At 39.2% G+C, this 20,511-nt stretch overlaps 2 protein-coding genes across 2 annotated transcripts; one reads left to right on the top strand and one right to left on the bottom strand.

Annotated features, from left to right (window-relative positions):
• Positions 1 to 722: 722 nt before the first annotated feature.
• myef2 (myelin expression factor 2) lies at positions 723 to 11,190 on the bottom strand. The gene is made up of 17 exons (XM_054616850.1): positions 10,987 to 11,190; positions 8,786 to 8,988; positions 7,973 to 8,025; positions 7,033 to 7,040; positions 6,846 to 6,939; positions 6,119 to 6,310; positions 5,878 to 6,031; positions 5,718 to 5,767; positions 5,575 to 5,635; positions 4,898 to 5,038; positions 4,546 to 4,590; positions 4,346 to 4,441; positions 4,142 to 4,237; positions 3,866 to 3,925; positions 1,787 to 1,971; positions 1,257 to 1,308; positions 723 to 1,064 (listed from the first exon to the last, which is right to left on the bottom strand). Exons 1-17 carry the CDS (start codon positions 11,097 to 11,099, stop codon positions 901 to 903), a joined length of 1,767 nt encoding a protein of 588 aa, XP_054472825.1. The 5' UTR covers positions 11,100 to 11,190; the 3' UTR covers positions 723 to 900.
• A 5,787-nt stretch (positions 11,191 to 16,977) lies between these two features.
• On the top strand, positions 16,978 to 17,436 carry ctxn2 (cortexin 2). The gene has a single exon (XM_054620340.1). It carries the CDS (start codon positions 17,038 to 17,040, stop codon positions 17,281 to 17,283), a length of 246 nt encoding a protein of 81 aa, XP_054476315.1. The 5' UTR covers positions 16,978 to 17,037; the 3' UTR covers positions 17,284 to 17,436.
• The last annotated feature ends 3,075 nt before the right edge of the window (positions 17,437 to 20,511 follow it).

Genomic DNA, 20,511 nt, shown 5'->3' with positions numbered 1-20,511 from the left:
TCTGAGATTGTTCTTCCGTCTTACAAAAGGCCCATTAACAGAAAATGGGCTGTCACAGGTGTGACTGCAAAGTTAAAATAATTACAGAACTGACTAGTCAAGAGTGAAGTAATAAAAGGTGTCAACTAAACTCATTTGGCCTTGTCCTTCTTTTGAAGATGGTGAGTTAAGTAAAAAAATAAAAAATAAAGGCTCCACTGAACGGAACTGATAGACTTTTATGAGCGAGTCTTAATCGCTTGCCAGGAAGGTTAGAAAATAGTGGGGGGATAAACTTCTATTACACTATTACCTAAAAAGTAAAACTATAATATTTTATCAGCGGTGCTTACAGCTAACTGTAAGCCCACGTGGACTTCAGACACTAACAATGGTAATATGATATAAAGAAACTATTCTACTAAAACAAAAACTACCCCGAATCTTGGAGTTCTGGGAATTCAAATAGCTTCCCGTTTTCCTTGGAGTCAGAGTCCACACCTGATAAAATACATGTCCATTCTGTTGTCAATTAGTTCCAAATGCTGCCTTTGTGATTTCTTTTAAATTTCCCTCTTTCAAATGGCCACTGCATGGCAGTGTGGAGCAATAATGGTAAATAGATCAACACCTCAGGTTCAGTTTACACGCTGCATAGAAAAACTTAAAGACTTTGGACTCAGGAGATTTTACAACCACCAGGTTTAAAAATTAAAAAGTTTATTTATCCAAATAAACTTCCTGAAAAATTAAAAGGGTTTACAAAACAAAAGATAAGAGCTATGTAGTATATATATAAACAAATCAAAAAAACAGTGGACAAATGGAGATATGAAATAACTGTGTTTTTAAAACAAAACAAAAGATCATTGGCAAATGGGCTGAATGTGGAAGTGTGTTAGCGTGACTTCTACGAAAGATCTAGGCGTTCCGATCGATGCGGACGTCCACCTCTCGGCCGTTGATCTTGGTTCCGTTCATCATCCTGCAGGCCTTCTCAGCACTCTCCGGACAGTCAAACCTCACTGTTCCACAGCCCTTTGACTTTCCATTCTCCATCTTGATCTCAGCGAACATCACCTGGCCTGCAGCAGACAAGAATGAGCAATGAGTGCGTTCAGAAACCACAACGTTTCACCAATTATAGATGAATGTTAAACCTGATATTTTGCCATTCTGGTCCGAAGACCATTCATGAGGAAATGTCAGAGAGAGGTCTCTGAGCGGCTTGTAAATTCAGCAATAAAAGTTGAATTCATACTAAACAAAAGACATACCGCAGTGGCTGAACTTCTCCTTCAGCTTTTGCCATGTCAGATCATAGGAAAGCTGTAACACACAATGTATACTTCAGTTAATACATTTATCAACACTAACATATTTAAGGCAAGGCGAAAGTGGTACAAGATGCAATTAAATAGGTGAATGCATCAATAACACATATATTACAAATACAACATTAAAAAGAGTCTGACTCAGAGGGAAAATATGCCAACAGTTAAAACCTCCCTGTGAACTGCAGCAGCATTTCATTCATCTAAAGCACACCAATCAATTAACTAAACTAACTCACAGCATCATTATCGTTTATATTTATGCATAGCAAGCATGGGTTGTTATCTTTCAAAACCTGAATCAATACTGGGCCTTGAAAGCAGAGAGAAAATGCATTTATCAATGAAATGGTCATTAAATGAGTAGGGAGGTCTATGAGATGGCTCTGTAACTAATCACTTTAAAAAAAAAAAAAAAAAAAAAAAAAAAAAGACATCCATACAAGCAAAGTTCTCACATAATCCACACTTACATTTCGCACAAAGATCTGACAGCCTGCTTTGGACCCGGAGCTCCTCTCAGACATGCCTCCGCCCATGTGACTCGGTCCTCCACCTCCATAGCCGCCAAAGCCGCGGTTCATGTCCATTCCTGACATGCCCATGCGGTCAAAGCCGGACCCCATCCGGTCCATGGACATGTTTCCCATTCCACCACCTGCAATTAACAAAAAAAAAAAACTTATTACAGCGCTATTTAAACTAATATAAATGAATATTTTAGCACCTGCATATTGAAACTGCATTTTATTATTACAATAACGCCTTTCACCATCTTATATATCTTTTTTCATTAATTCGGTCCAATGATATGCCACTGAAGTGTGTACAAACACTGCAAAACTGTATAGGTATTCAATCAATTCAAAACATTGTCGTTCACAGAGTCCAATGTCACTTTGAAAAGCAGATTTTGTACCCGTGCTTTTTCCTTTTTCAAGAGAAATGTAAATTATCTTGTGAATACAAAATACAAAGTTTCTTTAACACTTAATTTCCATTTTGTATACAACTCAATGGACCTGATTGTAATTACACAGCGACAACTGCAAAGGGTTTTGAGCACACAAACGGTGTGCACCTGCTATTTTCGTTCATGTATGTGCAGCAGAGCAAAGTGCAAAAGGTCGGAGTAGAGATCGGAGGGTGTGGTGATTAATAAACACAAAGCCCAGTGCATCAATGTTCTCATGGCTCTGAAAGAGGTGTGTCAATCACAGTGAGATATGACAACAATACAGTATCTCAACAAATGGAAGGTTCCTCTCAGGAATCAATATTTTCTGTGAAGAGCTGCACCAAGTGTACACAGAGCACCACAAATCTGCAGCCAAAGGCGAAGGGTGTGGTCCTTTACTGAAGTTGTACAACGATGAAAGAAATAATTAAAACAATATTTGGCTGAAGCTCATTATATGCCTGTCTCATCCAATGCTATTTCAGTTTGAATTCTAATGTATAACGCGTCATTATGGTGATATATTATGATTCGAAACAACATCCTTCGTACTGATACAGGATCCGACAAACTAGGTTATAATGGACCAGTCTGATGGGTGTTATTATTATCATCAAGGACGGCGATCCAGGAAGGGCTTATCTTTTTTCCTGGATACATTTGTACACAATTTAAAATAGGTAAACCCTTCCTGGATCACCATCCTTAATGGCAATAATAATAATAAAAATAATAATAATAATAATAATAATAATAATGGCCAGAGCAAAATGTCCCAAGATTCCAATGCACACCCAGATCAAATGCCAAACTGTTTTTTTCCAGGTTTCCTCCTTCTTGTCCCACAAAACATGCACATTAGATCATTTCTCATGCTGTCTGTCTGGCTATCCACAAGCATGAATGACAAAAATAAAAAGGTTTAGGCCCTTGGAGCTTATACATTATGCAATATGAATCACTCTTGATCCTACTTCAGTACGCACACATACACCCGTGTTCAGGGACTTGAAGCCAATGCTTTTACTGAGGTCATCAGACTGAAGGACAGTCTATTTGGGCGTCCTTGTTACCCATCACCTATTCAGAAGGGCATGACACTTTATGACTTACATCATGATACACAAACACTCATTCCTCCTTTTACGTGATCGGCTGTATAAACTGTCAAAAGACTATTAAATGGTAACGGCTAATAACTTTCAAATGTCAACAGGCCCAGGCTCTGCTAGAGAGCTAACGGACTGTAGTTTACAAGTACCTCCAAAAGCTTATGGCCATCTACAGTATGGGGGAGGAATTGACTATTTAAAAAAAAAAAAAAAAATAGGGAAGTAGTAATATAGTTTAAATACTAATTTCCACAATATCGATACACAGATACCAGCTGCACTTTCTGCTCTCACCGACAGCGAGTTGACACATAAAGTCTGATAAAAATCAAAAATTGTATGACTTTCCATGTGTTAATTAAAAATGGCATTGCATATTGATATTTTTCCAGGTGTTGTATCAAAGTTAGAAATTCAGTATCATGACAACACTGAAATTGATTTAACATATTTAGAAAGCTGTAGATGTAAAATCTTAATACCTATTCCAGTCCCCATGTGCCCCATGCCACCACTGCCCATGCCTCCTCCGAAACCTCCACCTGAGGAAGAGAATGCAAGTCGGTGTTGATCAGACCACAGCTTAACAATTTCCCATCAGCAGACACCGAAGCAGTCAGCCAAACAGACAAAAAGGCAATCCCTTAATCTCATCAGAACTCAAAACAAACTACACAGAGGAACATGCAGAACCTCCACTGGGTCTGCAGTGCAAGTAAGAAAGAGTTTAGGGTTATCCGAGGTCAGCGTTCACTTACCCATTCCTCCAAAAGAGTCCGCAAATCCTCGATTCATTGGCATGTCACTGTGGCCAAAGTCACGATCCATCCCGCCCATTCCTGACCGGTACATATCTCAACAGAGAAATATAACCTTAGACTGTGCATCTCTTTGTTTACAGTACAACATCTTAGATCTGAACCTCATCTCTAACCTCTGTATGAATTAATACGCTCACTTACCTCCCATCCTGCCACCTGGCGCCATGTCTCTCCCTCCAAAGCCACCCATGTTACCCATGCTGTCCATGCCCCCAAAGCCCCCGCCACCACTCATTCCTGTTAAAAGCAGCAGCAAGTTTAAACATCAATATCTCCTTCCCTCCACATAAAAGATGAAAACCATTTTAACAGGAAAAACTCGTAAGTAGCAAAAGCCGTACCTCCTCCGAGTCTGTTCATTCCACCATAACCTTGAGCCTCCATACCTATGGCAACAGGTGCAAGTCAGGCCATGCAAAAGCACATACTGTATCCATTTATAGCCAATGAGTACATATCTCTGGAAAGGTACTGGGTGTAGCCTGCTTTTCAAAACACCATCACATCAGTACATCAAGTATTGTTGTCCTGCATTTCAGCTGGTAGGTTGGTTGCCTTTTGATGCTCATTTGTTGACCAGCTAATGGAGATGCATCTGATTTTCTCTGCTAAGCATTTGTCAATAGAGACAACATAGTATGTAATGTACTGATTCTAGGACGTGTTAGCATTTCTGCCCAAAACATAACTAACCTCCAGGCCCCATCGAGCCCATGCCTCCTCCTCCTCCTCCTCCTCCTCCTCCACCACCACCACCGCTGCCGCCGCTCAGACGGTTGGCATTTATAGGCTGCCCTCCTGGTCCCAGGCCCATGCCAATACCACCTAGACCCCCTACACACAAAATACATAGGAAAGGAGAGGTCAGTTTTAACTATGAAATGTACGAGCACAAATATGAGTGGATAACATAACATATAAGAATGTGTACCTAATTTACAAGAATCAATTATGCAGACATTCAATTAGAATTTTGATTTGTTTTTCAATCTATAAAACGATTGAATAAAATACAACCTGGCCTCTTAAAGACATGGAAGCCAAGGAGTTTGCTTCCCATGCAAGTTTTATAAATATTTTACAGCAGTGGCAACCGCTTCTTCCTTTACATGTGAAGCAGCTTGCAGTTGACAGATAACATCAAGAGGCCTGTAGCTATTATACCTTCATTAGCATACTGAACATACCTAGGCCTTTCAAACTTTGATGTAAAATATCTATGCAATTTTAATAACTTGTGCCATATGTTCCCAGAGGGTATCATACATCTCACACTGTCAGTTTAAGTGCTAGACACAACTCACTGAGCCTATTACTATAGATGCGAGTTTGATATCAACAACTGACAGGAGGGAAAACCGTGTACTCACGGGGTAACTGAGGTGTTTTTTCCACTTGACGGAAATCATCAGGGGGAACAGATTTCTCATCCTATAAAGCCACAGAACAAGTGTTAAAATTAATTTTCACATCCTCTTCCATTTACGTTACATAAGAACGAGAATCAACGTACCATTTTAACGTGCATCTGTCTGTCGAATAGCATCTGTCCATTGAACATGGCTGAGTCCAGAGTCAAGAAGAACGTCACGGTGAAATTGTAAAGCATTACTTTTTTTGTGCATTTCCTTTGATCTTAGTTTTCTTTGTGTATCTGCAACTGTGAAGGATACATATTGCCTGCACAGCCTCCAGTGACTGCTCAAAAGTCACTGTTCCCATCCCGCGGCTCTTGCCATCTTTGTCCTCCTTTACATCCGCTCGTTTCACCACACCCGCCATGCCAAACACCTCCTTCAACTTCTTCCAGCCCACCTTGAAATCCAGCTGTAAAACAACAGACAGCGCTGTGTTTAATAAGCATGAATGATCAACACTAGCTAGATCTGGATATTGTTTACAGTATGCTCTCACGTTGGCCACGAACACTGTGGTGCCCAGTCGTCCGGCCTGCAGTGCATGGATGACCTCAGGTGGGATGTTGGGGTTGTTGGCAATGGAGGGCGGGACGTTCATCCCACCAGGCCCCATGTCCTGCCCACGACCTCCCTGTTGACCTCCTCCTATGCGCTGCAGCACTCGCCGAGCATGTTCCCCATCAGGGTCCTTGTAGGGAAAATAAGTTTATAATTGACTTCTGAGCTCAGATAAAAAGGCAAATCAAGATAATCATGAAGAATTGGTCAGGCAACGATTGTAAATCTAATAAAAAGAGGAGTGTACAATGCAATTCTACGTTTGGTTCTGTTATCTGGGGATATTCCAGTGTATTATATTTCTAGTTCCACTACGTGTGGATCTGATGTAAAGCTGCTACATCTTTCAAACCTTGTATGGATATAATCTACAGAAAAGCCATGGGGAAAGTGAAATCAATGTGGAAGAGGGATGGCTTTAAATGTACAACCATCTGTCCCTTGGCAGAATTTCAGTGTACAGTAACATGACAAAATGTTTGTGTTGGAAATATTTACTTTTGGAAATCTGAGCTACAATATAAATAAGACAGTAACACAAACAAAAATGCAATTTATATAGTGAAAAAATAAGGTTATTTACATGTTGAAGCCAAAACAAGCAAAGAGAACAATATAAAAATATATATATATTTTTTCATCATTTGACCATAATTTGCTCTCACCTCCTTGATGTTTAGCGGCCTTCCACTCAAGTCATGCTTGTTCATAGTGTCTATCGCCTTCTTCACAAACTCCTCATCTTTGAACTCCACCACACTATTGAATCAGGAAAACAAAGGCAAAGGATGACTCAATGCATGTGTGAGATTGACAAAGTTATATGTTTATGAAAATAAGGTAGTGTCTTACCCACAACCCTAAACAGGTGGCATCATACAAGTCCAGGTCACACACATATCCAAAGTCGAGGGAGTGAACAAAATACAGTTAAAAGCAAGACAAAGCAGTGGAACACTATAAATGTACTGTATCAACATGCTTCTAGTATTTTCTATAGTGCATGTCGGCCATATTTGGCCCACAGGCTTGAGCCAGCAGGTTTTTGGTTGTGTTTAAATCTACTGCAAAGATTAAAAGGTTCATAAGAGCATATTTTTTAAATCCATATCTCAAGCAATGTTGAAAATTAATACTTTTAAAATAATAAAACAATAATGGTTAATATTTTTTTAACGTTTGGGTTAAAACATTTACACAAATACCATGGTAGCAAATTTAAAAAAACAACTGCATTAACAAATGTATTTTGTACATTGTTTAGGATTGACCAGTTTTACCACTGCAGTAAAGAGAAAGGGTGTGGTCCATCTTTACATCTACAGTATGCATTTTGCCATTCAATATTAAAACATAATTAAAAAAGGCACTACAGGATCATTCAAGACTGTTTTGTTCCTCTGAAGAGAGAGCTGTGCCATATAACAGAATTATCAAATAAGATTTTGAGACACGAGGGTCAATCAATAAGACAAATCACACAACCCAGATTTCCCTTTGGAAAATGGCCAAACAAACAAACTTTTACACCAATTGAAATAACAACAACAAAAGCAAAAGTGCACTCTTAGAGGAGTTCATTAAGCTACTTTTTCCAAAATCAACAGGACATCTCCCTTTCAAATGAGTATCAATCATTAGCCAACTATCAGGCTCTAAGCACAACCCACAGTATCGCCAGTTCAGTAACTTAGTAAGACCCAAAGGATCAGAACCTATAAGAGCACTTGATTAATGAGAGCCTGCTGAGGGCATTTAAAACCTCGTGCAGCAAGTTGGCCACATCACTTACCCTTGACTTTCCTTCTGCATCCTTAAAGAGCTCCACGTATGTAACCTCACCAACTACATGAGACATACAAAGGAAAAATACCAAAAGAACAAAAGTAATTTGAGTCACCAAGTCGTCAAGTCGCCGTTGGCCTTGGCAATGCCGCTACAGATGGAGATGTCCAATTAATGATCAACAGTCAGCCCAGACCAACATCCCACCAGACAACACCATGCCTTTCTGAGCAGTGACTGAGACACCCAAAGGCCAAGGCCAGAGAGAAACACAGCTACATTAAACCTGGGAAATTCAAAAGACTTCAACATGATCAGTTTGTCAACAGATTCCATTCATGGCAGTTGAGTTTTAAACTGTCCTTTGAACTTTTTAAAAGGCCTATTGAGACCCATTAATTCAGAAAATAAAACATTACAATATTTTCATTGATATAATCAAGATTCACCTTGCAACAGATGCAACACAATCATTCAACAATCAATTCTACTACTGGTTTGAGGTTACGTTTTGGAGCTAACAATGCCATAAAACAAGTGACAATGTAACTAAGTTCATCGTCCTTTTCACACAGACATCAGGCCAAACTAAATTGGTGTCCATCCAAAAATGTGTTAAAAACTCCAATAACCTAGTATCACACGTGTTGGATCCCTTCTATCTACGCTTAGTACATCCAGAGAAAGCTACAAACTAATTGACTACTACTAGAAGCAGGATACAACACCTTGTAGAAAAAGGGCAAAGGGGTCATGAACTTCTGATTAGCTGAAGTGACAGAGAGAAGGGAGACACCATCCCCATTACTGGGGACATTACCTTTCTCACGCATTAGATCTTTAATTGCCTGCCACTTCATATCATAGGGGATATTGCTGATGAACACCCGGTTCCTATGAGCACCCTTCTTCTCTCCACCATGTTTGTCTTTGTAGGGGTGGTAGCGGCTCCCTCTTCTGCTCCCAGAGGACTTCTCTTTAGGATCATGCTTTTCTTTGGGGTGCTTAGTGTCTTCAGCATCCCTACAAAATGCATAAAGCTACAAGTCAGACAACAGCAGCCTTTTGCCAAACATCCAGATTTCACATACACATCAAACAGTTAATTTTATGTTAATGTCATATCAATATCAGGGTCATATTATGCATTTTCTTCAAAGTAGTTGAATGAGAAGGTGTGTCCAAAATTTTGACTGGTACTGTACCTTATGATTCTGCTATGATTAAAAACGTATGTAACAAATTAAAACTAAATTAGAAAAATATTTATTAGGAAAAGCCTTCTTTTTTGTATTAATATTTTTAATTTTAATTTAATCTGGTGAAATGTACAGTACCAGTCAAAAGCTTGGACACACCTTCTCATTCAACTACTTTGAAGAATCTAAAATATAAAACACATTCTGGTTTGTTGAGCATTTGTTTGTTTACCACATAATTCCATATGTGTTCCTTCATAGTTTGGATGTCTTCAATATTAATCTACAATGTAGAAAAAAACAAAAAATAAAAATAAAGAAAAACCATTGAATGAGAAGGTGTGTCAAAACTTTTGACTGGTACTGTATAGTCCAAAGGGTAACAGGTTACATAATGAAATATATACACAGAGTGTATAGGGAAATAATTTAGCAAAGAATTTGCCTTTTCTCAACAAGTAGGCCTTGTAACAAGTAGGAAGATGTCTCAGTGACGTCTAATTAAATTCAACACTTGTTCGCCTTAAATACAGTAGCAGTCAAAAGTTTGGACACACCTTCTCATTCAATGTTTTTTCTTTATTTTAATTTTTTCTACAAGATTAATACTGGTACTGTACCTTATGATTCTGCTATGATTAAAAAACGTATGTAACAAATTAAAACTAAATTTTAGAAAAATATTTATTAGGAAAATCCTTCCAAACTTTTTTGTATTAATATTTTTAATTTTAATTTAATCTGATGAAATGTACAAAACCAAATCAAAAAACATTTATTGGAAAATCCTTCTCATTCAATATTATGAAGAATCTAAAATATAAAACATATTCTGGTTTGTTGAGCATTTGTTTGTTTACCACTTAATTCCATATGTGTTCCTTCATAGTTTGGATGTCTTCAATATTAATCTACAATGTAGAAAAAATAAAATAAAGAAAGAAATAAAGAAAAACCACTGAATGAGAAGGTGTGTCCAAACTTTTGACTGGTACTGTATATATATATATATATATATATATATATAAAAAAAATAAAATAAAAAAAATATAAAATAAAAATAAAGAAAAACCATTGAATGAGAAGGTGTGTCCAAACTTTTGACTGGTACTGTAAATATATATAAAAAAAATAAAAAACATTTGACTGGTACTGTGTGAAACTTTGACTGGTACTGTATATATATATATATATATATATATATATATATATATATATATAAAATAAAAATAAAAATAAAAATAAAAAAAAACATTGAATGTGTCCAAACTTTTGACTGGTACTATATATATATAAATAAATATAAAATATAAAATAAAAATAAAATAAAATAAAATATAAAATAAAAATAAAGAAAAAACATTGAATGAGAAGGTGTGTCCATCTTTTGACTGGTACTGTATGTTATGATTCTGCTGTTATTAAAAACGTAACAAAATTAAAACTAAATGAGAAAAACATTTATTATGAAAATCCTTTTTTTCATGGCATACAATTATTTATAATTTTATTTATTTATTATCATTTTTTTTAAATGCAAGTGGCAGATACAATGCAAAGCTATCACAGCTCAATAACACTGGCTTGCAGCGTCCTTAAAGACGTACAGCTGCTTTGAGAACCGTCAACGCAAGAACATGGTACCAGAGTTATCCACCTGAAGATATGCATGTTAAAGGCTGTGATTAACATGTTCTTAGCGGGTTCAATGTTATGCATCAGACGGTAGCTTCTCGGCTAACCACAGCTAGCATCACAGGACTCCATTTTAGCTAAGCTAGCTAGCTAGCTAGCTGCTGCACGACGCGTCCTTTTCACTCACGTTTTCACGCCATTGGGTGTTTCTGCGGATGTCTCTTCGGATTCGGACTTGACGGACGCGGTGGACTCCTCTTGCTTTTGCTCCTCCTCGTCAAGAATTATAACATCTGCCATGTTGAGGTCTTGTTCTCCCCGCACGACTCAAGATGCCCCTGTCTCTACGCAGTTCAAAATGTGACGCGAGATTTGCGCAGACAACGCGAGATTTTAGAACTCGGCTGTTGCTAGGCAGCCCGGGTGGATGGACTATAAGAGATAAAAAAAATAAGAAAATCCTTTATTAGTCCCGCAAGAGACATAGTTAAAAAATAAAAATAAAATAAATAAATAAAAACAAGATAAAAAATAAGTATTGTAAATAGCAAATAAGCAATAAAAACAGTAAATAATCCACAATAACTGAAATATTATATATACAGACAGAATAACTATTATAACTATTATTGCACAGTGTATTCCTGAGTCTTCCACTTTGCACTTACTGTATTCGTATTAGTTTGTTTCATTTATTGTATTCGTATTAGTCTGTTTCACTTATTGTATTCGTATTAGTCTGTTGCACTTATTGTATTCGTATTAGTTGTTGCACTTATTGTATTCGTATTAGTTTGTTGCACTTATTGTATTCGTATTAGTTTGTTGCACTTATTATCACTTATTGTATTCGTATTAGTCTGTTGCACTTATTGTATTCGTATTAGTTTGTTTCTGTACTTTTGCTCTGGTTTATGCTTTTAGATGCTTGTTTAAGAAAGGAGATGCACTTATGACTTCTGGTGACTAGTAGTTCTCTTGAATACCTATGTTGAATACACTTATTGTAAGTCGCTTTGGATAAAAGCGTCTGCTAAATGACTGTAATGTAATGTAATGTAATGTATTTGTATTGCACAGGTTTTTAGTGTCATGTGTCATGTGGTTTACTGGGAGCAGAGCTGGCTGTGCAGCCTGACAGCAGCAGGAATGAAGGACCTGCGGTACCTCTCCTTCACACACCGGGGTGAAGCAGCCGGTGGCTGAAGGAGCTGCACAGAGCCGCCAGGGTGTCCTGCATGGGGTGGGAGGTGTTGTCCATCAGGGATGACAGCTTGGCCATCATCCTCCTGTCTCCCACTACTTCCACCGTATCCGTATAACAGGTATAGGAATAATAATAATAATAATAATAATAATAATAACTTTATTTATATAACACCTTTTAAAAACAAGGTTTACAAAGTGCTTCGACAGACAAGCCAGCAAAACAGTGCAATAGAAGAAACATTAAGAACAATCGTTAGGATAAAACTAAACAAAGAAACAAAATTAAATAACAAGTGACAATCAAATAAATGAACAAAATAAATATATAAGATAAAATACTAAGACCAAATTAAACTGAAACATTAAAACGACGACATCACATAAAAGCCATTCTGTAAAACTGTGTTTAAAGAAGTGATTTAAAAGAGATTACTGATTCTGCAAGCCTTATCTCCTCCGGCAGGTCGTTCCAAAGCCAAGGGGCCCTTATGGCAAAAAGCACAGTTGCCTTTGGTTTTCAGTCTTCACTTTGGAACAGCCAGAATGGCCCCACCTGAGGATCTAAGGCTGCGAGCTGGCTCATACGGGGTCAACATTTCTCCTATGTATGTCTGCGCCAGACCCAGACGTGCTTTAAGAGTGATCAGCAAAATCTTAAAATCAATTCTAAAACAAACAGGGAGCCAGTGAAGAGAAGCCAGGATTGGGGTGATGTGATGTCGTCTGTTACAACCAGTAAGAAGCCTAGCTGCGGAGTTCTGAACCAGTTGGAGGCGAGAGAGTGACTTGTGGTTAATGCCAGAGAGGAGGGAGTCTGTAGGGTTGTAGTATAAGCACAATTCAAATGGGAATATTATTATTATTGTTCCAAGTTTATTTTAGGATGTCCTAATAAGGACGTCCAGTAAGTCCATTTTATTTGTATGCTAATGATACAGTGCAGAATGAGCCAAGTCAATTCACAATTCCGGAAAACTATCGATTGAAACACTTCTAATTCTACAGGGGGATTCATTTCATTTTCTTTAAACAATATGCTTTAACATCTGTCTGCAAATTTCCACTGCCAAAAAAACCCACTCCAATTCAAAATCTGACATTTCAATATCAAAAAATCGATTGTACAATTGCAAAACTTTCCATTTGCTGATTGTTAAATGTTTTCTTAAGATATAAAGACTACCCTTTGACCTTAATAACCATATTGTTATGCTGTACAAGAAGTATTATTTATACATTTAACATGTGTCCTGCAGGAAAAAAAGCAACTCCAATTGGGCAGCTGCTTAAAATGTAAGTTTTAAGGGTTAGTTGATGTTAATAGGTGAAAGTGAGTCTCACCTCTTTGACTTCACATTTAGAATCAAACGCTGTGTTTTAAACATGCATTTTGTTTTTCAGCCGAGCCATTTTAAAGTCACTTTTGGTGGATTGCAACATCTTTCGATTACAACCATAGATCAGGTTGAAATGAAATGCAGCAGGGACGTTAACCTCACAGTGCAGTACATGTATTGCTCTGTACATGTAAAACCGGGTCAATAAACTGTTAGTACATTTCCTTGGAATGTGAACATCACCCCGTTTGTCATTTATTACTTATTTTCATAAACCATAAACCATTGGATGTGATTTCTCACAGATGGGAGTTATTTAAAACACCTCTTTGTAATGGCTTCCACGGAAACACACAAGAATTAAATATTTTTTACACTTTAAGAAGCATCAAGTTCCCTTTACGAAAAACCAAACAAAAACCCAATCAGTAAATTAACTTTATAATTTCTCAAGCAACAATATAGTCGAACTGTAACATCATATATTGTTTATTTATGGTGTAATATCACACAGTAAGATAAGATAATCCTTTATTAGTCCCGCAGCGGGGAAATTTGCAGTAACAATGAAAGATATTAAATAATGTTTTGGTGGTAATATTTATATAGCTTTATTGGCAACAACAGCTGTATGTCTCTTCTCTTGTACACTATGTTATGCACAATCACCTTGACAATATGTCTTTAATAAAAATATTGCAGATTATTGTATTTATTCTAAAAAGACAGACCTCCAAGTAAATGTAATTAAGTTGTAGGCACCAGGATAACTAGTTATTGCCTAATAAAGTATTTAACGTCTTTGCGACTTCACTGCATCTGTTTTTGTAATACCTTGTGCACATGTGTAGAGTTCATTAACATTAAAGGGGGTTATTGTTTGAGCAGTTTATAGAATCATCGATATACAGTTCTCAATATCAGTTCTGCTCTTGGCCTCTTGTCTGTCTGAGATAAAAGTCTTACAATCTTTTTCATTGTGTCCTATGAACACTGGGTAGTATTTTAAAACGCTTTATGCAACAGGTGTAGATTGCCTTAACAGTTCCTCTTCCTGAGCCAAAAGAGTCCAAAGCACATCAGCACACCTTGGCACTCATATAAAAACACGTTGAAACAAACCGGCAGACTTCATAAAGGCAACTTGAAAGGACATTTTTTTATGTAAGTCATTGAACTTCTGTTCATTTTCACACAAATGGATTTATGACATCTTCTCTTATAATGACAGACTATTAACATCGCTGGTGACCACACACACTATTGGGCTGAGACGTTACGCAAGAGTTCACCATTTTGACCATATCTTTTAAAATCGACGAGGGCAACGAGGTAAAATGTCTAACGATTTTATTGTCCGTACACTGTGTGACATCTCCCCATCCAATTTGCCAGAACTGTCCTTGAAATAAATGGGAGATAAAATTAGTAGCTGACTCATTCGATGAATCACATTGGTGCCACACTACCACTATTTCTTCCCAAGTACAGCCAAGTGTTAACGGCACCGCAGGACTAAAAAAATCCTACTGAAACAAGAAAAATAAAAATGTATTCATGTCTGTGTTAATGTTCTCTCAAGGATCTTTTGGGCTGTTTTACGTCCAAAAGAAGAAAACAAATGGAGCTCTCTGTACCACTTTTTAGCCATGAATTATTGCATTTGTAACACAATCTGCCTCATGGAATGCCTTATCCTCATCTCCGAGGTCACTGCACCACTGTGACAGAAACTACATTGCTGATATGAATTTGCACTGCATAACATGGAAACCGATGTCCAGACGCTTCACTGCTGCATTCTGTTACAGCGGGCAATCAGAGGACCTGCTGTCTAGTTTTCCTATTAATTCTGCTTTTCCTTCACTACAGTAAGTACCAGTCTCTTCTCCCTCTGCATGTCCAGGGAGCTCACTTTCATAAGCCTTTAAGCAGAAGGGGCTAATTCAATTTGACCACAGCAAACTGCAGTAATTAAAAAAACACATCATCAAACCAGGGTGGATGATGATGCTGTGTTGTACCAAAAAAAAAAAAAAACACCTTTGCAGCAGCATTTACTAGCCCAGAGCAGTGAGAGGCAGCATTTCTCCTGTTGCCTAAACCAGGATATTCTCGTCACATTTTTGGTGGAGTCCTTTTTTTTTTTTGAAAAAGCCAAATAAAGCCAGGGGAGGAAGGAAAAAAGAAGAGGCGGATTGCTTGTTTATGCTGCTGCATCCGTCCCGGTTGTTGCTGAGGAGGGGAATGTTGTGAATGACTGAGGCGGCGGAGCAGCGGAGTGAGACTAACAAGTGGTTGCCATGCAGCAGCAGCAAGCGTGCGTGCTTCTGGAGGGGGAGATAGAGAAACAGAATGATAATGAGTAGGAGGCAGCAAGTAAGGGGAGCATGAGGAGAGGAGCTGTGTCTCTGAAGAGAGACACATATCAAAGCTCGATCCGGCCTCTCCCTCGCTTCCCTCCCCCTTTTTCTCTGTCTTTATCTCCAGCTTTTTTTTTTGTTTAGATGGGAGGTTAGCCTCGCACATGCAAGCGTGTCAGTGATGGACGGGTTCATGGATTTGTGTCCGAGGGCTCCCAGAAAGAGGAGTTGTTCACAGGAAACAACAGCAACAGGTCTGTGAGGATGGAACGATAATGACGGTGAGATGTTTTAGCTTTTTTTCCTCCCTTCAGACATCTTCACTTGAGAATCTGTCAATGCAGTCTTTGTCTTTCATCCTATACCTCACTCCCTCCCTCTCTCTCTCTCTCTCTCTCTCCTCTCTCACCATGCATACTTGTGCAGCATCCCGCTCACCATCCTACTTCCTCGTCTGTCTTTCCAAAATTCTCTCTGTATGTACTCTCCCTCTCTCATCCGACCCCCTCCTTCTCCCTTCTTCACACTCGAGCCACCTGCTGCTTGAGTTCATGTAAAAGATTAAGGAGGAAAAGAATGACAGGAGCAGACTCCCACTTGTGTGACTACACCAATTTCCTGATTATGCTTGGTTAAACCCCCCTCGCTTTCTTGTCTAATGGTATTACGCTGTCTGGCAGGCATCTGCTCGCACGCAACAGGTAGAGAGCCCTCTCTTCTGAACCAAACATACATCACATCTTCATACGATGTGATTTTTTTCACTGACACCGTGCCGCTTTGCGTTTGTTTAACGGCCGACCATGCACTGCGACACACTGTAATTCTAACCCGACTTAAAGGAATGTAGCTTTGGCATTGGCTCATATTACTGAACCCATTTTCCCTGCAGTCCCCCTCACTCTTCTGTTCATGTTTGCCTTTTGTAATTTTCTGCAAAATTCCCATAGGGAGCAGAGAGAGAGAGAGAGAGAGAGAGAGAGAGAGATCGAAGTCTCCGGGCATCTGTTTGATACAACATTCAAAAGAGGCTATTTTTAGCTACCTTTAACCCTTCACGTTTCATGGTCAGCATATTTCACAACATTTAATTGGGGAATTTCTGTATTTTTTTTCCTTCCCATATCTGTTATTTCCCCCCAGCTGGCACAGTGTATGGATTATACGTGGTGATATTTAAAATAGGTTGATTAAATGGATCCTCACTGCAGAGGAGAGAAGACAGCACTCATCTGAAGCCATCATATAATCTCTGTCCAGGTAACATGCAGGCTTCGAGACGCCTGACCCTATCAGAGGAGAGATGAGGCACCTAGACGTTGGTTTACCATGTGTAGCGTCCACTACAACCACTCCCTTGCTGCCATGAGTGGAAACGACATGATGGCGCACTCTCTGACTCTGGAGCAGAAGACAGCGTTTGCCTTCGTGGGGATGCTACTGGTGTTCCTGGGGCTGCTGATAGTGAGGTGTTTCAGGATCCTGCTGGACCCTTACAGCAGCATGCCTTCCTCCAACTGGGCCGATGGCATCGAGGGGCTGGAGAAAGGGACGTTTGAGTACGCCCTCACTTAACACAGGGACACACACATCCATAGATGTTCCTCATAGACAGAAATGCCTGTAGACACATATAAAACACACGCATACACTTACACACATGCAAACAAACGCGAGCCACAGCCCCGCACAACCATTGCACCCAAAACACCAGTAAGACATCTCTCTGTGACGGCCCGAACCAAGAGACTGACGCTTTGTATGTTGTTCAATGTGCACTTTTAGTTCAAAGCCTCCCCTGCTGTGACTAGATGTCTGTTGTTGTGTGTGTGTGTGTGTGTGTGTGTGTGTGTGTGTGTGTGTGTGTGTGTGTGTGTGTGTGTGTGTGTGTGTGTGTGTGTGTGTGTGTGTGTGTGTGTGTGTGTGTGTGTGTGTGTGTGTCTGAGCGAGTGTGATGCAGATGCTGTGTCATATTCTTTGCCCTTCTGCCAGGGTGTGTGCGTTTCAGCTCATCGATTTACAAAGACATGGCTGAAGCTCCCTTTAACCCATACCTACAGGTTGAATGTCTGATGATGATGATGAGAGGTGGATGCTCGCGGGACAAGGCGGGGGATTAGGCTGCAAAGTAGGATTATTCAGATCTATTTTGAAGACTCAGGGACAAGACTCCTTATGTGAACTCAGAATGGGAAACAGAGTGGCTGCACCTCTGCGCGGCAGAGCTGTCCTGCACAGGAATGTAAATGGTTGGATACAGGGTATTATGTCAAGCTAATGCTTTGTGGAGTAATCAAATCCAATCTGTTTGGTGATCCAAAGGAATGCTGCTGCTGCTGCTGCTGCTGCTGCTGTGTGTGTGTGTGTGTGTGTGTGTGTGTGTGTGTGTGTGTGTGTGTGTGTGTGTGTGTGTGTGTGTGTGTGTGTGTGTGTGTGTGTGTGTGTGTGTGTGTGTGTGTGTGTGTGTGTGTGTGTGTGTGTGTGTACAGACTGTTCTTTTCTGTGGCAACACGCAATGAAAGGCAAATGAACAAACTGTGATTTACATTATGGCGTTACTGTTTCTAAATGACGCAAACGAAAGTACAAACTGTTTACTTGTTATAGTGTGTCTGCAAAGACATACGATGATGTTGATTTATGGACTGTCAACTGTTCCGTCTGTCTAAAGGTTGGCTGATGCGACCAAGCCAAAGAACTTTTCAGTGAAATGAGGATTGGAAACTAGGAAGGACTCACTCGCTCTGTGCTGCTTGTTTTTTTTTAATGACAGGGATAAACTCTCACTACCTGTCTGCAGAGGAAAAGGTCACATGGAAAACATTGGGTGGGATGTCTGTCAGCGCTGGACGTGAACATATTTTTTTTCTTCCTATGTCCTCCTTTTCTCACCTGCTCTCCTTCCTCCCAGACAGAGGAGGACAGGGCAGTCGCAAACAGATATTATGTAATTCGGCGGACCGGTCAAAGTCTTGAGTGTTCCTTTGCTAATTTCTAGGGTCTACGGTTTCTCCTTAGTGCTGTGAATCTGCCTTACTGTGACCTTCAATGGGTTTATGTGCCTTCATCTAGAAACATTAGAGCACCTGTTTGTGCGTGCATGTGTGTGTGCGTGTGTGTGTGCGTGCAAGCGTTTGTCTGGCATATCATGATGACAGATAGTGCGTCTCCTGACCTGTTGCTTGCTCAGCTGATAGTAGAGATTTTCTCATTGATATAGTTTTGATTCAATGATGTGAAATAAATAGAATTTCTTCAATTTAAGATATTGTTTGGTCAAATCTTTGTTTTTTGGGTCTCTTATTGCAATCTGAGGAGCACTTTGAATAACATTGTGTGTGTGTGTGTGTGTGTGTGTGTGTGTGTGTGTGTGTGTGTGTGTGTGTGTGTGTGTGTGTGTGTGTGTGTGTGTGTGTGTGTGTGTGTGTGTGTGTGTGTGTGTGTGTGTGTGTGTGTGTGTGTGTGTGAGATCAGATTGACAAATGAGCGTGCTACTTTAGAGTACCGTCTTGGCTACAGGACATGTCAGAGGCGCAGAATGCATCTTTATGAAACTGTAAAGCCTTTATCTCTTCTCTGCTTCTTAACTCTGGCAGTAGTTGTCCAACGTCGCTGTGGCAACAGACAGTGAAGGAGCAAGTGGGTGCATTTGGAGACCATGAAAATTTGAATAACCCTGGAAGGAGTAGATTCTCAAACATGAACGTATCGTGTATGCATGTGCATTGACGGTCTTGTGGTGATAAGGCAGGTCTCGTTCACACTCTGAGGCCAGACCACCACCAACACCTCCCTCGATACCCGTCACTCGTCAGGAATGCGATCATTATTGCCCCATTGTCTCCGTCACCTGTGTGACATCCTTATCTGAAATCTATTTTTAAGTGGAAAAATACACATCCCTTTCCCTCCTTAGCCTACAAGCCCACTAACCTTAGAACAAGAACATACCTAACTAGTGACAAGGGTTGTAAATCTATTAAATGTTAACAAATGTGCCCCTTTGCATTGTTTTTACATATCTCGGTGTACAGTAACAAAGACAGACAACTGACCTCATCTTTGCAAACAAAAAGAATTATGAGGACATTTTGAACAGCACTCACTGTTACACTACGCATTTTTTAAGTGATCTTACATTCTTCTTCATGTAACAACAAAAATAGATATAAGGAACATCAAAATGATTAGAAATATTCATATTTTAGGGACAGAGAAGTTATTAGGACACTAATGTAACACAGACTCCTCGTTACATAGTATATGACCTATGACTCAACTGAATATTGCACCTTAGCTTTTGCTGATTATCAATCATCAGTTTTATAACTTGTGGTCTTCGGACCTCACAAGCTGTGTCCTTGATTTATTGAGATAAGACCAACAGATACAATAAGTTCTAATACCAGCTGTCCAAACAGCTCTGTAATATAAAATTATTGCGACCTCTAGTACTGTAATTTCCAAAAATAGATTAGGGGAATCAGGTCAGTGAAGTGGTGAAAGTTGTAGCCAATGTAATTATTTTTGTTAATATCATATTATAATAATAAAAAAGGCAAAATTTTATGCTTAAGTCTTGTAACTTTTCACTCTACCCAAGAACACGTTATCACCGTGGAGAATTTTGTTGCTGCTGCGGACGTATAGCAAGGAGACACGAACTTATTAGTCCTCATCAAATAGGCTGTAAATCCTGTTCTGAAATGAGCCAGACGCCAACTTGAAATCTTAAGTCAGAGCTCTCCTGTCAAATGTGAAGCCTGAGCTAAGGCTGTGTTGGATTTTAGACTTTACCATGTC

This window comes from Anoplopoma fimbria, chromosome 2 (genome assembly GCF_027596085.1).
Source record: "Anoplopoma fimbria isolate UVic2021 breed Golden Eagle Sablefish chromosome 2, Afim_UVic_2022, whole genome shotgun sequence".
NCBI classification, from domain to species: domain Eukaryota; kingdom Metazoa; phylum Chordata; class Actinopteri; order Perciformes; family Anoplopomatidae; genus Anoplopoma; species Anoplopoma fimbria.
Note: the sequence above shows the minus strand (reverse complement) of the source record. Positions and strands in the feature narration are given on the sequence as shown.

What these genes read in the sequence shown, in the direction of transcription:
- ctxn2 (XM_054620340.1), top strand. Translation starts at nt 17,038, where the DNA reads ATGTGTAGCGTCCACTACAACCACTCCCTTGCTGCCATGAGTGGAAAC.
- myef2 (XM_054616850.1), bottom strand. Translation starts at nt 11,099, where the DNA reads ATGGCAGATGTTATAATTCTTGACGAGGAGGAGCAAAAGCAAGAGGAG. An exon ending in CCACAGTGTTCGTGGCCAAC is followed by an intron (nt 6,032 to 6,118) that starts GTGAGAGCATAC and finishes GTTGTTTTACAG; the next exon opens with CTGGATTTCAAGGTGGGCTG. An exon ending in AATGAACAGACTCGGAGGAG is followed by an intron (nt 4,442 to 4,545) that starts GTACGGCTTTTG and finishes TGCTTTTAACAG; the next exon opens with GAATGAGTGGTGGCGGGGGC.